Source organism: Lygodium microphyllum, chromosome 27 (assembly GCF_053477565.2).
Source record: "Lygodium microphyllum isolate KBCC chromosome 27, Lygodium_microphyllum_v1.1.10, whole genome shotgun sequence".
Lineage (NCBI taxonomy): Eukaryota > Viridiplantae > Streptophyta > Polypodiopsida > Schizaeales > Lygodiaceae > Lygodium > Lygodium microphyllum.
Window position 1 is genome coordinate 69859299 of NC_141161.1, and position 17726 is coordinate 69877024.

The 17726-nt window shown below is 39.3% G+C and overlaps 1 protein-coding gene across 2 annotated transcripts; it reads right to left on the reverse strand.

The window, feature by feature from the left end:
- Positions 1-14390: 14390 nt before the first annotated feature.
- Positions 14391-16177, reverse strand: LOC148012439 (heavy metal-associated isoprenylated plant protein 28-like). 2 transcript variants are annotated; one of them, XM_087669070.1, is made up of 3 exons: positions 15798-16177; positions 15586-15661; positions 14391-15267 (listed from the first exon to the last, which is right to left on the reverse strand). In XM_087669070.1, the coding sequence occupies exons 1-3, from the start codon at positions 15840-15842 to the stop codon at positions 14777-14779; spliced, it is 612 nt and encodes a 203-aa protein (XP_087525196.1). In that variant the 5' UTR covers positions 15843-16177; the 3' UTR covers positions 14391-14776. The 2 variants fall into 2 exon arrangements, with proteins under 2 accessions (XP_087525196.1, XP_087525197.1); XM_087669071.1 differs by having other exon boundaries at positions 14393-15267; positions 15845-16172.
- Positions 16178-17726: the final 1549 nt, after the last annotated feature.

Here is a 17726-nt window from a genome sequence, read left to right on the forward strand (position 1 = left end):
CCCAAAATTGGCTGATCAGGATTTCCAAGTACAGAACCTCCAAATTGAGACTGAAATCTTCTAACAGGTGGCTGAGAATTACTATATAATCTTCCTGTCGGCAAAGTACCCCTGGAATTTTGAGTATGCAGTCCAAAAGCTTGAGTATTGGCCCCATTCAAACTGCCCAAATAGTCATCATGCCTTTGTGAAGCTTCTCCTACTTCATATTGACTATTTGGAATGCCTCTTCTTCCAATAATCCCATTTCCATGACCATTTTGGTTAGATGGTTGAAGTGGGACTGAAGGGCCACTATTTGAACAAGCCTTCTCATTAGCTTCTTTTGATGCCATTTGCAATTGTATGAGTTTAGAGATTTGTGCCATGAGTTGGTCGTTGGATTCTACCAACTTATCAATAGAAGCCTTGGTCTGACCAGTAGATTGAACCATCTGCTCCATTCTTGATAAGATGGCCTCATGTCGTTCCCTATGTCTTTGTTCATGGGCACACAAAGTATCAGTGAGTATACTGATTTCTCCTTGTTATTGAAGCTCTTCAGGGTTCTCTTGAAGTGTGCTATCCATCATGGAATCCCTGATTTGCTGAGCTCCTGGACCTTATTTTTGCCTTTATGTCCTGCCATACTAGTGCAGTCCTGCAGTACCCCCTATCAGTAAAATGGCTATAAATTTGGCTAGGAAGCTCCGATTTCAAAACTTTTTTGTGTGAATCGAAGCTAACAATGTCCTCTTCGAGATGAGCTATAGCACGCTATAACAGGTTTAGGAAAAAAAATTCTGTAGCTGGATTTCAGAGTCTGAACTGTCCAGTCCTGCAACCTGTCTAGACCTGTAAGTGCCCTATTTTGACCCTGTAATGCAAGATAGTAACCCCAAATGGCTACCAAACCCTCCAAAAGGGTATATAGGACCTGAGGGTACCCTGTAGTACCTGCATCTGTGCTTCAGCAATGAAGGGTGTACCTATAACCAGCTGTAAATACCCTGTAAGTGACTTGTAAATTCCCTGTTTTACCCTGTTTTGGTCCTGTAGGTACTTGAGTCCTTGGAAAGTCTTCAATCTTCAATCCTCCACTCGCTGTACCTGTGTGAGGGATAAAACGGCATGACAGGCTCCCTACACGGGCTTCGAATCACCGGGAGGTGGGCAAAGTTCCCCCCGGGTTGGTTGGTTGCACCCCTTCGAGATCTTCGATAGTGAGGGAGGGTCACCTCTCTTTTGTCCCACTATCTCCCCCGGCATCCACCTTTTTCCTCGGTAGGAATATCAACATGGCAGAGGCTAGTGTGCTAAGCAATCAACATGATAAGCAATTCAGAAATATTCATTTAGCCTTTCATGAGATGCAATTGATTGAGATTAGAACAATTGGGATAAGAGAAGAGTCTTACCGATGCAATTCAGTGACTCACTAATTGCTAGTACTTACCCTTTTACAATATTTCAATTTGGGCAAAAGAAATTCAGCCAATCAATTGGATTAGAGTAAACAAAGGCATCAATCAATGAATTCAGTCAATAGGATTCAAGTGTTATGCTGAAATTTCAGATTGAAGCCTCTAATTCACTGATTGGAACTAATATGCATTAAGCAAGCATTGCATTCATGAATAGATGGATTCAAGCAAAGGTTGGCTGAGAATTTAATGAATAATATTCAATTCTTTAATCTCTCAATCAAATGGATTAAGCTCAGCAATTGGATTAATGAGAGAGATTAAGAATTGAAGAAAAGTACCTTTGACATGGCTGAAGATGACTTGATCAATCTCAAATGCTTGATAGAGCCCCCGGTTGTCCAATGTTGGTAAAATAATCCATAAGGCTTGCTTATCTGGTGCTTGAGACCAATCTTGAAGCTTCAAATGCTTGAAATTGAAGCATTAAACCCGTTTCCCCCAAATTTTTACTCCATAGAAGCTCTTGATCTTCAATCTTTAACCATTCCGTGCTTAATCCTTGCAATTTGTTGAAGAATCCTTGCTGAGATGATTCCACGGGCCAAAAGGATGAAGAATCTTCAAGAAATTGTTAAGAAATGAAAGCTTGGGCTGAAGCTTTCATGGCTGCCCATGGACTGTTCATGTAGGGTTTCAAGAGAGTGAAAAGCTGAGAAATATAGCTCTATTTTGGAGTAAACACACCAGGAACTTGAAGGAATCACTGCCAAGGATGAGTTAGAAGCTCCATAGCTGAGGATTAACTGAGGGAAGATGAAGAACAGGCTGAAAAAAATCAGCGCAAATTTCGGGCTGCTGTCCAGGCCACGTGGCAGCTTCAACAGGGCATGAAATGGTGCTCTATTTGTTGCATTTGATGTCTAGAGTGCCATTATGCAGGCCATTGCTGATGGAGAGTAAGGATTAGTGAGAAAAGAAGAGTTCTCAGCCAGCAAACTCCATGGAAGCTTGGGCAGAGCTTGAAGAAATAGGAAAGGAAGACCTCTTTTGAAAAGTAATTGTAGTTTAGTCTCTAACTAAGCCCGGTTAACCATCCTTTACCCTAGTTCTTCTTGTTCTCCTCTCTCTTGTTCTCTTTTTCTTCCTCTCCTTGGCTTTCCTTTTTCCATTCTTGTGTGTTTGAAATGAAAGAAGAGGTGAGTCATGAGGAGGTGAGGCATGAAGAGACTAGGTGAGGCATGAAGAGACTGCATGTCGGCTAAAGTCAAGCTTCAGAACCACAAAAAACGCAGGAAAGGAAAGGCACAGTTTGAAAAGAAATGATTTAAGTATGGTTTGAATTTTGACGTGTGCGTTTATTTTTGTGTGTGTATGCGCGTCTATTGTTCAGACAGACGCGAATATAGACGTGGAAATAGACGCGAATATAGACACGTAGGTAAACACGAATATAGACGCACATTTAGGCTTTATCATAATTTTTTATTTTTAAGATAATTTTTAATAGTGAATTCTTATCATAAGTTTTAATGTATTTATGATGATTTTTGTGTATTTAAAATTGAGATCTTATGTAAACATATGAATGACAAATATTTTAATTTGATGTTGTCATGAATTAGATTTAATCATGTCGTCGTCATCACCTAGTGCAGTGCATGCTGATGAGTCAATGAGCACATCCTCAAGTGAGGATGAAACATTGCCTCTTCATAATCGAGATGCATGGCTACGATGAAAAATTAAATGCATGTGTGATCATTGTCGAGGGTGTATTTTTCGAGCACGTTGAATTGCAATGTCACACCTCAGCTTGTATGGAGAATGGGACCGAGAAAAATGACCGGTATTCATTGTTTTTTTACCACTAAGATTGCTAGTCTATGTTACGGGAATTATATATCAACGTACATGAAACTCCCTTTTGTGGTTGAGCAAGATGCGGTGCCACATTCTCAGATGCTCCCTTCCGGGTGTCGAGAGGTTGCAAAACGTCGATGCGAGGAGGCAGAGTCTTCAAGAAGAGTAGAGACTGACGACCATGATAGTAGCCCTCATGAAATGCCCCATCAAGTCGTAGAGGATGAGATTTTGGACAACACGGTACACTATCTATTTTCGCAACCGGTTCAGGGAGAAGGTCACTCTACGAAGCCAGATGATCCAGTATATGTAGATCATCTACTTCGTTGTATGAAGGTTGTACGTACTCCGTTCTTCGTGTGTCCCTCGAGATACTTAACTTGCAAACAATTTATAGATGGAGTAATGTCAGTTTGGATGCGTTATTGAAGTAGATATCAATTCAGTTTGGCTTATAAATCATAATATTAATTATTCTATTTTGAAATCAGACAGAAATATATGACGTTGGTGGTTTTTTAACTCACTTTCAAAAATATATGTAGGTTATTATCATAAATGCTTCCAAAAGGAAACAAATTGCCATCTAAGAGAGAGCAAGCAAGACATTACTTGACATCTCTAGGAGGCCTCGATTATGTCAAGATCCATGCATGTGTCAATGATTGTGTCTTATTTCGTGGGATTCATGAGTTCGCACAAGAGTGTCCTGTTTGTGGCGAATCAAGAAACGAAGTGGAGATGAAGTCAACGGATGTGCCTCATAAGGTTTTGCGACATTTTTTGATTGTTTCACGTATAAAACTTATGTTCAAGTGTAAGTCTATTGGAAAGCTCATGTCATGGCATGCTAGTCATCATTCAAGTGATGGAAAATGGAGGATCCCTACAAACACACCAGCATGGCAACATATAGATAATTTGTGGCCCGTTTTCAAAGAAGAGCCAAGAAATTTGAGATTTGGTTTAGGTATGGATGGAATCAATCCATTTGGCATCAAAATCACATCATACAGTGTATGGCCAGTGGTATTGGTGAACTATAATATTCCTCCATCCATGGCAATTAAAAAGGGACATGTAATGTTGTCCCTTCTGATTCTTGGAAAGCACAAGGTAAAAAACATGGACATTTACTTAAAGCCTTTGATTGAAGAGTTAGAAATGTTATGGGAAGGTATTGAGGTGCAAGATACAAGTGCATCTGCATCCTCTAGAGATTTCACATTGAAGGCCATGTTGTTGTGGACCATGCACGACTTTCCAAGATACGGAGAGTGTTCAAGTACATGTATATAACTCTATATTTGAAATTCAAGACTTGAACCAATTGAATTTTATGAATTCACTTGTTTTTTCAGGTTTAACCACGTCAGGATATCATGCATGTCCTATTTGCGGTCCCTCTCTAGTTTCCTCTAGGCCGGCACGTTTAAAGAAGGTTATCTACGACAATCATCATCGATTTCTTCCTATTGACCATCCCAAATATGTTCTCCCTACTAATGGAATGACTCCACAATCTCTAACCATTCGAGATTGGAAGGAGAGATGGATTAATGCCGACAGCAACCCTCCACTTGGCATGAGTCGGTAAGAAGTGCATTTCTCTCGATTGACTTTAAAGTATTTAGCATGATGAATTGTTTACATAATATATTATTTGTTTGTTAGGTTCTCTATATTTTTTCGTCTTTCATACTGGATTGAACTCAAGATCAATCATGTGTTGGACCCCATGCACATATTCAAAAATGTTGTATCTGCATTATGGGATCACTTGATAGGGGCTCGTGATTCAGTTAATGTAAGGGAGGATTTACGTAACATTGGTCGCATGAGACGAGCTTGGCCACACATTGGACCCAGAGGAAAGATTGAGCTACCCATGCACCTTGGATGTTGTCAAAGAACGAGGAAAAAATAGTGAAGGAACAAATATATAGCTTTCGAACACCCACAGGATGTATGAGATGTCTCAAGGGAGCCTTCATAAAGAAAAAGAAAAGAGGTGTGGAGCAACTATCTGGTTTGAAGTCCCACGATTGGCACAAAATGATTCAAGTAAGGGTATCTCTAACCATGAATATATAAGTAATTAGTGGAGTAACTATGTGTAAACTTTAGGGTATGATGACTTTTTCCTCAACTAATCATTTGATCTATGAATATTGTTTACATTCAGTTTGTACTTCCTACTAGCATATCCCATTGTGTATCCAAAGATGTAGGTGATATCATTTACAAGATGGGAGAGCTTGTGAGGTGTGTATACATTGTATTTTTTCATTATATATCTTTGAATTTCTACACAAAAATAAACAATTCTCAAATACATCTTGACAGATACGTGAGCTCGAAGGAAATTGTTCCAAACACATTGCAAGATGCTCGAGTATTATTTGTTGAGGTGGTTTGTTTGGTGGAGGAAATTTTTCCTCGATCCATTTTGACTACTCAATTACATTTACTCGTACATTTGATTGATGAGATCGCACTTTGTGGGGCAATTCATGTAAGGTGGATGTTTTTTCTTGAGTGCTTAATGAAAACCTTGAAAGATTTTGTGAGGCAAAAAGCACGGCCTGAGGGAAGCATGGCTGAGGGTTGGTTAGTGCAATCATCCCTTGTTTATATCTCTGAATATCTTGCTGAAGTGGATCCCTCTCAACCATGACTATGGAAAGATGATGAAGACTTGAGGATGACCTCTATAGTACCTCAAGGAAAAGGAATGAGTAAAGTGCTAACAAAAGAAGAACTTTGTAAGTTAAATAGTTTTTGTGTGCTCAATAGTGATGTAATGAGCAAATGGGTGACACTATATAATGAAGCAAGGGTAAGAAGAAAAAGCGAAAGACAAGAATTTCGCACTAGATATGGACGTAATGTCTCATTTCCAGATCATCTAAATGCGCTCCCACGTCATATTGATATAGATTGGTTACATGAGGAAATGGAGAGAATGGAAAAAGAGGAGGAAATTAATATATCTCAAGAAGAGTGGGAATACGCACGAGGTTGCTTATCAAAGGTGAGACATACTATCAATTAATTTGTTTCTATAAGTTTTATTTTATATAAATAATTGACATGTTTGATCTTTTATCTTTTACTACTAGTGCACATTATTCAATGCACTTTGGTGTGAGGGTAAACATCTTCGAACTCAACGTATAGATGAAAAGAGAAATACCCAAGATTGTGGTGTCCTTGCTCACTTCGAGGATGCCAATGGTACCATGGAAGGTTATTGTGGCTTGATCCAAGATATTCTGAAGCTTGACTTCAAATGATTCTTTATATATGTACTGGATGTGAAGTGGTTTAAAGAAGTGGTAACAAATGGTGAGCATTGTACAATCAGACATAATCCAAGTGGTTTTTTTAATCATTGACTCTACAAAATTTCACCAAAACAAGAATGACACATTAGTACTACCTCAACAATGCGAGCAAGTATATATGCAAAGGCTAATTTTTTTATATGTATACATGTGATACATATACACAATATAATAAGTACAATTAAGTTTTTTACTTTTGTTTTTCAAATACAGGTTGTGTATCATCCAATGGTAAACAATAACTGATGGTGGTATGTCATCCCTATATCTAACCGTTCAAAACCAATATATGGTAATATTACCGACATGGAGATAGCAGATGACAATCCAACAATTAATGATGATGTGCATGATGACACCATAATGGATGATATGCGTGATATAGTACAAGATGAACCTCGCGAGGATGTTCAAGGAAACGCAAAGAAGACAATAATGTGATTGTCGATGATATTGATGAAGTTATTAAGCAATATAGCAACACATCTGATAGTGGGATAGACTTATTTGTTTCGTTACCTCTTGGTAACATAGACCTAGAAGTAGATAGTTTAGCAAGGGTTGATCTCATTGAAGATGAGATGGATCATTCACTGTAACATACTTAATTTGCTTATTGATTCAATGTGTATTCCTAATTCTATGGGTTTTTATCATGCGCACACATGCATACTCAAGAATCAATAGTCAAGTTTAAAGCTAAATTGAATTTTCCATGATAAAAAGAACGTATTTTTTATCATCTTCAAGTAGAGAAATTACGAGATATATATTGCAATGCTTGCTACTAATTGTAAGGTTTCTGTCACTTGTCGCTAATTACTTATATCAGGCTTTTCAACTTGAGGAACTGCCATTCATTAGAGAGCAATGAAAAAGTAATTATTAACTCTATTTTTTTAATTCAACGATTCAGTGTGTATTCTTAATTCTATGGTTTTTATCATGCGCACACGTGCATGCTCAAGAATCAATTTCAGGTGGTTAAATAATTATTAACTTTGGTTTTTTAATTATGTGAATTGCAATTTTAGGTGGTTAAATAATTGTGTGTCTGCTAGCGTGTCTATATTGGCATCTATTTGTGCGGATATATAGACGCAAAATTCACGTCTATTTACATGCACGTTTACACATACTTATAGACGCAATGATAGATGCGCCCGACTTTGTGCGTCTAACATGCGCGTCTATGCCTCGTTTCTGTTGTAGTGAAGCCCTTTTTTAAACTCATAAAAGTGGATTTAGTGATGGCCTTTGCCAATCACTTCCGACACACTAGGGAGGTTTATGTATCCCTTTATTTCTATGTGAACCAATCGGAGTCATACATTAATTTCCATCATCACATTGTTCATAATTTGTTAGCATTGCTTGTTACAGCATGTGATTTATACTAAGCAATAGTATGGTGGCTTGGTCTTGCCATACTAATCAACTTGATAAGCAACATGGAGATCAACATGAACAAACTTCACAAAGGCATAATGACTATTTGGGCAGTTTGAATGGTACTAACTCCCAAGCTTTTGGACTGAATACCCAACTTCCTAGATATCCTCTACCAATGGGAAGGTTTCATATTAGTTCTCAGCCACCTATTGGGAGAGTACCATCTTATTTTGGAGTTTCAAATACTCACGAGCTGTCCGTTTTGGGACAACAACCCTTTCATGAAAGAGAGCTAAAGGATAAGATCATTTTGGCTAAGTACAATGGTTATCATCTTCACCATCCGTTCTAGAGGAATGAATTTCAAAATTGGAATCTTACTTTAATATATTCCCTAGAACTGATGATATGAAGATTCATTTTGTATATTTGCATTTGAAGGGATTTGCACATACTTGGTGGATATACATTAAGAAGGAGAACATACTTGTCGAGAATTAGAATGCATTCAAGAAACTTATGGTTGAGGTTTTTGTCTCTCCTCTTGAAAAAGAGAAATTGGCACGGAGATGGTATGGACTAGAGCAAAGAGGCCTAAGTATAATGGATTATACAAGCTAATTCCTCAATCTTATCATGTATGTAGAGAGAATTAGTGATGAAGCTAAACTCCACAAGTATATGTATGGTTTAGAACCTTCTTTATTAGCAGCTGATGTTATGGCACAAAACCCTACCAATCTAGCTATTGAGCTTGTAGAGCACTATGGAAGGAAATAAAGAAGGGAGTTTCCATTTTAGCCTAGTTATGGACAACCAAGGACTATTTTAAAACAAGGACAATTTGGCAATGTTTATGGTAGCAATCATGCACCAAGTGGGAGCTTAAGAGTGCCAACTTAACAAGCCTAAATCTATTTCAGCCAATATGAATCCAAAGTCTATTCCTATGGACCTCTACAAAGAACGAAAGGAAAAAGGATTATGCTTCAAATGTGGAGAAAAGTATACAGCTGATCACACCACAAAAAATGTGTATACAAAAATGCAAAAGCCAAGGTTCATAGTATGTTAGTCTTTGAGGATTTTGAAGATGACATTGATGAGGTCAATGCACTTGTATCTACTGCTGAAAATGAAGATGTTGAGGAAGAAGTTGGATAAGAATATTTTTATGGCCCTGTCGACACTTTTTCTTTTGATCTAGGTGGAAGTGTTCCTTTCGATTACAAAAAATTATGGAGGAGTTGCATTCTATGCCTTAGTTGGACACCTTGAAGTTTTCAAAACCTATGATAGGATTGGTAAAAGCTTTTATTGGAAGGGATTATGGAAAGATGTCAAAGATTTTGTTATGAAGTGCATGCCTTGTCATGCATGCATTGTCAGTAGAATAAGGATAACATCCATAAGATAAGTGGTTTGTTGCAGCCATTACCTATTCATACAAGCAAATGGATGCACGTTACCATGGACTTCATTATTGGCTTGCCTACTACCAAAAAGGGATGAAGTAGTATATATGTGGTGGTGGATAGACTCACCAAGACAACCCATTTCATTCCAACCAAGACCCAGATTACATGGATTATCGCAGGTGAATGTTCATGACAAAGATTCAAAGTTCATGGGTAACTTTTGGCAGGCAGTATTCACATCCATGGGTACTAAGTTGGCTCCCTCTATAGTCTACCATCCCCATAAACTGATAGACAGATAGAAAGGGTAAACAAGTGGTTGTAGACTTATCTTCACCATTTCTGTTATAATGTGCGCAACTCATGGGGTTCTTGGTTACACTTGGCTAAGTTTTCCTACAATAACTTCACTCATGCTAGCATTGGAGTTTCACCCTTTGAGGCTATGTATAGTTATCAGATATCCTTACCCATAGTCATCTTCAATGAAAGAATCAATCCTCACGGTAAAGTAGAATAGGAAAGAATGCAGACCCTTCTTCAGTAGTGTAAGATGAATATTAAGAAAGCCCAAGACTAGATGAAGATATATGCAAATGAGAAAAGACGACCCTTATAGTTCTAAGAAGGAGAATTAGTTTTGTTGAAGGTGCCCAAGTCTCGTTATTCTACTTTGAAGGATGGAACTAGTAATAAGCTTGCTCACAGATTTTATGAGTCCTACAAGATCCTGAAGCGCATTGGAGACTTGGCATATAGATTGGAGCTACCCTCTTCCACTAAGATTCATAATGTATTCCATGTTAGTTAGCTCAAGCCTTTGTATGGTGATTCTGTTGATATAATTGATGAGATGTCACCTATTGATGAACAAGGTCTTATTCAGTACATTCTAGGGGGATGTCATAGGTCAGTGTGAGAAGAAGCTTTGCTCTCACTCTATCATTGAATATTTGATCAAGTGGAGAGGTTTGCCACCACTTGAGTAAGATTCCTGGAGGCCTGATTCTATACTAGATGAGTTTTCTTACGTATGCGACACATTGGTAGCTGAACTATACTGATATGGAGCTACTTATGATGTAGACAAGGTCTTGATAGCATATTTTTTTAGAATAGTTTTTATTTTGTTTAATTTTTAGAATTATACCACCTATATAGCATCAAAGTACTCTTCAAGAGCTATGTTTTGACATGTGGCACGCTTCGTTTGGTTACTTCTATCAAAAGTTATGGCAGATTTAGTTCTGCAGGGTTTGTTCTTATAGCAAGTTGTCTACTTCGTTTTGAGTCCATCATTTGAAGACTTTAAGGATCCAAGTACTTTTGAGGCACTCTTGATCATGTATATAGTTGAGGCTTACTCTCATTCCTTCATTTCAGGCCATATGTTTTTAATCTTTCATTCATTTTCCTATTTGTATAGCTGAAAACAGAGTAGTACTCTATTCCATCCATCCTATACCATGTCACATTGACATAGGTATAAAAGGGAGAGACATGTAACTTTTCACATCTTTTGAAACATTAATACATTACAGTCTCTTTCCTCATTACCTTGCTCACAGCTTCTATGGCTTCTCACCTCTTTCTATCTTTCTCTCTCCTCATCGCTCTCTTTCTCTCTCTCCTACACTCCTCTCTCATGTGTAGCCTTCTCTCTCTTCTTTCACTCTCTCTAGTTCACTTTTTCACACAGGGGGTCATAGGTGAAGTAAGAGGTCCATATGACTTGCATTAGGGAGGAGTCACCTCATCTATCTTTGGCATCGGCCCACTTTGCCTCTTCCATAAGATTTAGTTTTTGCCTTGAGAGGATGGGGACCATCCAACCAATCACCCCCTTGGCAAGCTTCTGATCTTGCAATTGTAGAGCTAGTACCTAATCAATGTTGATTAGGGATGATCTTCCTCCACTCTCTACCTTGGAACCCCCCAATCTGCCCTCCACTTTTGGTGAAGTTACTAGTGACCAAGAGATGGACCTCCATCCCCTCTTGCCAAGTAGTTTGTGCTAGAGGAAGGTTGCAAAGTCTCTTTCTATGGAATTCCAAGGGCTCTAACTTAGGTTAAGGATCATGGTAAGGAAGGCAATAAGGGATGTAAGCATCACTTTAACAATCACTACCTTGACTAGCCAACTTGTAGGGGTCCCTTTCCATTTGTCACTGACCTTGTTTTGGAGCTAATTAGCTTCTTGTTTCATTAAAATTTCCACCCCAAGAGGGTGACCTAGGTGCATGAAAACTTGCTCATGAGGGATGGTTTGGAACCCCAAGTTTGAGCCCCATCATAGGATATTGGAGAATCCAAGAAAGACCACTTCAGTTTTGGGTACACTAAATGTAGAGCCCGAGAGCTTGCAAAAGTCCTCATAGAGCGCAATCAGCTCTTGGACCAATTGTCTTTCAACTATAACTATGTTGGAATTATCATCAGCAAAGAATTGGGCTACAAATTGCTTGCTTCTAGGGATAGGGAGCCCTTTCATTAATCCCTTCGAGGCCTTTAGGTTGAGGCATCTCAAGAGAGGGTCAATGATGGTAGGGAAGAGCAAGGGGGCATCCTTGTCTAATCGATTTTGATCTCAAAGGGGTTGAAACACACCCCATTCACTTGTACAATTGCAATAGTATTAGAGAAGAGCGTTCAAATCATGTTCACAAAGCTTGAGCCAAAGCCCGTAGCTATCATTGCTTAAAGGATGAACTCCTAGCTAATTTTGTTTATGCTTTCTCAAAGTCTATATTAATAAGCAGGTAATTTGATCGACAAGACATAACAAAGTTAATTGAAAAGATTAAGTTGAGAATTCTATCATGAATCTTCCTACCATGGATGAAGCTGTACTGTTAGGGTGAATAAGCTGCCTAAGGAGGAATTTGATCGTAAGTGGTAAAACCTTGGCCATTATCTTGTAAGGAACATTCATCATTATGAGTGGTCTCCAAGCATTCAACTTGGCTCTATCCAAAGATTTAGGGATGAGTTTGATGAGTCCAATGTTGGTCTCCTTAAGCAAGTGGCCATCCTTGCAAACTTGATCAAGAAATTTGATAAGATCCTTGACACAAGCATCCCATAGTGTGTGGTAAAATTCGAGGGAATGCCATCTATTCTTGTGGCTTTGGCTTTGTCCCTCTTCATCTTCTTCACCGCAAACTTGAGTTCTTCTTTGGAGAAAGGCCTCACTAGTGCCAGGGCTTCTCTCACAGACCTTGACTTGGCTCCAAGAACGTTGTAACTTTGGCATGATAATTTGCAAACATGTATGGGGTTGTGCGTAGTACTGTAGCTAGATGATTAGTCATTACTTTAGCAATGTATTCACAATCTTTCAAGGATAACCAAATATTTTGTATCCCTTAAAGCTTAGTATTCTAGCATCCTCAGTGCACATCTTGACCTCTTGAATAGCCAACATGTCCACTTTCTCAATCCGAGGAGTTTCCTACATGCATCATTCTTGGCTTCAGCACCAAGCCCCCTAACATTCCAAGTTACCATTGTGACTTTTGACATGGCAGCTTCACTCTTACCATCGTTTTTATCAAGAATGACATAGAAGTTTTTGTTAACTAGTGGCTAATTGCGGGCAAGTTTTTGGAGTTAAACCTTCTTCCTATTCTTGCCTTTGGCTTTGTTGGTGGCTGGTTGCACATTTTCTTTGTTTCCTTCTTCACTCTTTTGATTAGCTTCACCCCTTGTATGTGCCACATGGACCTTTTTTTGCTCCTTCTTTGGACTAAGGCATCTTGATGATTGCCATTCTCTACCTTCTTCTCGCATCCTAGGCTCTTCTATTGCATGGCCTACACGTCTAGTTTTTTCCCATTGTCTTGTGAGTTGCGCTCCTTAGGGGCTTCCTTGTGTAGATAATCTCTAGTAAAATGTTCCCCTTCTTTGCAGAGAAAGTAAGAATCTAGGAAAGTAGAGAATCTAACTTATCCTTGCCAAGCTCACTCTTCTTCCTTTGGTTGAAGGCCTTTTGGTTAGCTTGCAATGAGTTTTCAATCTTTGTAGGATTGCCAAAATCTACACCAATAGCAACATAGTTGACCTCCATAGCTTCATCCTTCCTTCTTTGTTTCACCATCATGGTTTGTTCCTTTGCATTGGCTCCATCGACACCTCTCTTGCCTCCATGCATGCATGGAGAGCGAGCTTAGAGTGGGGGGAGAACACGAGTCGGAGGAGGGAGTTAAGGCGTAGTTAATGCCCTTTATGGGCTTTAACGGCCTCCACGTCTAGCCTCCACCTCATCAAGAAGAGGTAGCAATCAATTCTGATATTGTTTCAATTGTTACCAATTTTCTTTAACATGTTCTTGCTATTGAATATACCACATGGTTGCTATTTCTTCGAAGTGTCCTTATTTCTTTGGTTTTTTGTTCTTCAATCCATGAATGATAGCTTGTCATATGATCAAAATAATTAAACCAAGAAAGCATGTGATTTGTAGTGTTCATTTGATAGAGCATGGAATTGATTGAAGGCATCATTTGTTCCATGTGTATATTAGGATGTTGTTCATGTTGGGCATACATTGTTTCCTCTTGCAAGGGCATATGTGGCCTATGAGGGCTAAGGGGAGACCATGTGGCAAGTGCTACCAACTTGGCAAGAGCCTAATATGGAAGAAAAGATAGGGTAAAAGGAGCTTGAATAGATCTTTTAAATACATGATGATGCCTTCTTTTTCTCTCTTGTGTTTCTAAGAGTGGTTGATAATAACCACTTAACCCAACATGGATTGTTCTAACTGATCCTCACAATATCTTTGAGAAATTATAGGTATAACTATGTATTTAGGCTTTTTCATTCTCGCACAATCTTGAAAAGGGTTCCTGACCCAGCTCTATGTAGGAGGAAACAAACGTAACACGCTCATCAGAGATGGATGATGGAGTGTTTGCAACGTATGGTTACCTCATGAACCGGAAGATCTTGCAAATGCTATTAAAAGGCTGTGTTTCAAAATGCAACGGTAACTGCGGTACAAAGCAATTCAATTCTAACTTTCGAAGATTCAATCAAAATCACTTTGTTCCATTTTCTTTTCGTAGATTTTGAACACGACCTCCCCACTTTACCAACAAACACAAATCCAAATTCTAAGCCATCTTTCGAGCCAAATCCCAACATTCAATAGTCTACGAGCCACACTTATTGATTGAAAGGGACATGACAACATGCACGCGTAGAAAGGATGCCAACATTGTGTCTGTCGAATGTTATGATAGGATACCATGGAATATGCCAAAACGTCCGTTAGCTTGTATTCTCTGTGGATCTCAAAAATGTCCACTGGCTGAGGCCGCGGGGTGGTATATGTTCTCTGTTTCTGTATCTACATGATGAAGCAAGCATTTGGGTTCTCATCGCTGAACATGGTGGACGCAAGATCGTCATCACGTCCACCGTATCTACTTGTGCTGCTCTGGTAATAATTTATATGGGCTGCGCCATATTGAGAAGGATTGGCGATCACGTTAGTGTTGCTAGTGTTGTAGCCGTGCTTCTGGTAGTTGTACGACCGCGCAAAGGACTTGCTGTGCTTCAAGTAATTGCTCACTGCCGTGTCAATGCCGTCTGTGCCAACAGCAGCAGCTTGCTGTTGATGCTGGTGATAGTTGGTGGTATTCATGTTGTCAGTGCAATTATCGGATCCATAATCGTAATTATAGCCGCTGCTGTTATAGTTGCTATAATTGAGGGCCTCTGGCCAGAACTCTACCCTTTTGCCGGTCTTCCTGGCTGCCTTGAGGACCTTCTTTCTATCGACATAGCCGGTTACCGTCACCTTGCATCTCTTCAGGTCCACCTCCACACTCTCCACCCCTGCCATTCATGAATTTAAGACCATCAGATCATTTACTGTCACTGAACATGCCCTGATTAAGCACAGCATTTGATTTAACACACCTCAAACAGCTCTATTGATAGGCAATAACCACTTGAGGATTCAGAAATGTTTGGGCTGATCCGTTCAACATAAACGTCCCTAATCTCATCAGTTGGTTAGCTAATCTTGGTGATCTCCAAATCAGTTCAGTTGATTAACGAGCGCTCATAAGTCACAGTCTTCATTAACACGTTAACTCTCTTTACATTCACATGCAGCATAACATATTAAAGAGAAGAAACAGCTGCCTGTACCTTTGAGGTTAACCAGGGCCTTTCTCACACTTCTCTCACAACCGGCACAGTCCATTCGGACCAGAAGCTCCACCATCTGCACTAGCAATTATACCCCACAAGTTAGTTAACAAAATATCGCTAAGGCGCAGAGTAAAACCGCTTCAGGAGCTACACTACATTCTTGCAAAGTTAAGATGTTGAATTGGAAAGGTAAGCAAATGCATCATTACAAGCAGATGGGGCAAGCTGTCGTAGGGAATATAGCAGCTGTGCATACCTCCATGGCTGTCGACGATTATGCCGCGGGTTGAGTCTCAACGACCAGCAGATGAAGAGCTAGCTAGCACTATGCAGACTGATATGCAGTATTTACAATACGAGTCTGGAAGTCTCAAATGTGGGGCGCAGTGGGTTATGGCAGATCAATGCCGGCTGCCCAGGGAAATAACAAGAGAGCTGGAGCCGGAAGGTAAGTATAAGGTGAAGAAGTACGAGATTTAAACAGGAAAGAGTTGAGTTAGCTGATTCTGCAGACATCATGGGGTCTTATGTGCTTATATATGTATATACAGAGAGAGAGAAAGAGAGAGAGAGAGCATGTGGGGGAATTTCGGAGAAGCCCTCCTCCAGTACTACTCTACTCTGAGAGAGAATATGGGCCTTGGTTTTTGTGTTTCTTGTGAGCTGGTTACTGGCCGGTGACATGCAAGAGAGAGGCGGTGTGTATCATCATATGTATTATCATGTAATATGTACCGCGAGTGTGTAGTCCCTCCCTCATGACCTCCTTCAAAATTAAAAAGAAACTTTATTGTAACGTTCTCTTTTCCTTTTAAAAAACTTTGTTATGGAGCCAAGAATGGCTAGCTCTAGTGGTAGCGAAATGGTGTAATAAACCCAAGGTCATGGGTTGTGTCCTAGAGGCAGTAGTTTGGCACCTTGTATGATGTAGGATATAAGAACCTAATTATGGCTCTAGTAGGTCAGTCACCAATATGGATGTTATCATAGGACTAGTAAAATCTGTGGTCAAGGGTTTGGGTGTCCCTTGAGTACAATTGTCGATATAAGCTTATCTTTACTATTAGTTAAGGGGAGGTTAGGGGCGGGTGCCACGCGTCCAGCACTCGCCCTCGCCGCGAAAATTGCGCCCACCCTGGCGCAAAGCGTCGGGGCGAGTCTAGGCACAGAGCGCCTAGTATTTAATTAATACAAACAATATTTTGCATCTCAAAGTTTGTTATCGAGGCTCTATGCCAGTTCGATTTCTACCCGAGTTATGCTTCTCGGATTGGACTAATCTATTCGCATCTAAAACAACTTTGTTATCAAAGCTCTATGTTATCAAGGCCACATCCACTTTCACACTCACCCAACGGTTCACAAAAAAACATTTTCAACATGCTTTGATAGTTGAGTGCTCATGAACTTACAAATGAATTTTGCAATGTTTATAGTTTGAAAAATGGCCAAATACATGTAATTTAATTTTAAAAATCCCTCTAAAACTTTTAACTGAAGGTTTTCATATCTTCTACCACAATCGTTTTTTGTGAGCAATTAGATGGTCTCGCTAGGGCATAGCTCGAGGTTTGAGCCCATACACGTATGAAACTCAACTAGCACTCAAAACAATTCAGTTACAATCCCATTGGTTTTATTGTGTCCTAAAGCTTTTTCATTACATTATTACTAAATTGGTCTCAAGCTAAAATTGAATTTCATTTGAGGGTTTTCTTGTGTTTTGTGTCAACAAATTATTGTGTAGGTCTAGTTATTCTTTAGAACATTCTAGTTGTTTATAATACTCTATGTCATTCACAACAATATTAAAATGTATCCAATATAACATTGTTGGCCCTTTCCCCAAAGTCACAAGCATGCACATCTTCTCTGAGAAAAGAAAATCACGCATGCCAGTAAGGTTCTACTTGTTCAAGCTTCTTGAATGAGTTATATCATTCTCTCTCTGATGTTATGTTGGAACTTGGCTATTTTGTACATCCTCTTGGGAGCTACAAATACATATTTTGAATCTAACAAAAACCACTTTGTTATTGTTTTAACAAAAGTCCTTCTTGTTTCCCCTTCCCTATGTAGTTTGTGGGGTGTATACCATGTTTTGTTACTAAGTTGAGTGAAACACAATGAAAGTGAGT

What these genes read in the sequence shown, in the direction of transcription:
- LOC148012439 (XM_087669070.1), bottom strand. Translation starts at nt 15,842, where the DNA reads ATGCACAGCTGCTATATTCCCTACGACAGCTTGCCCCATCTGCTT. An exon ending in ACAGCTTGCCCCATCTGCTT is followed by an intron (nt 15,662 to 15,797) that starts GTAATGATGCAT and finishes TTGCTAGTGCAG; the next exon opens with ATGGTGGAGCTTCTGGTCCG. An exon ending in GGCCCTGGTTAACCTCAAAG is followed by an intron (nt 15,268 to 15,585) that starts GTACAGGCAGCT and finishes CATGAATGGCAG; the next exon opens with GGGTGGAGAGTGTGGAGGTG.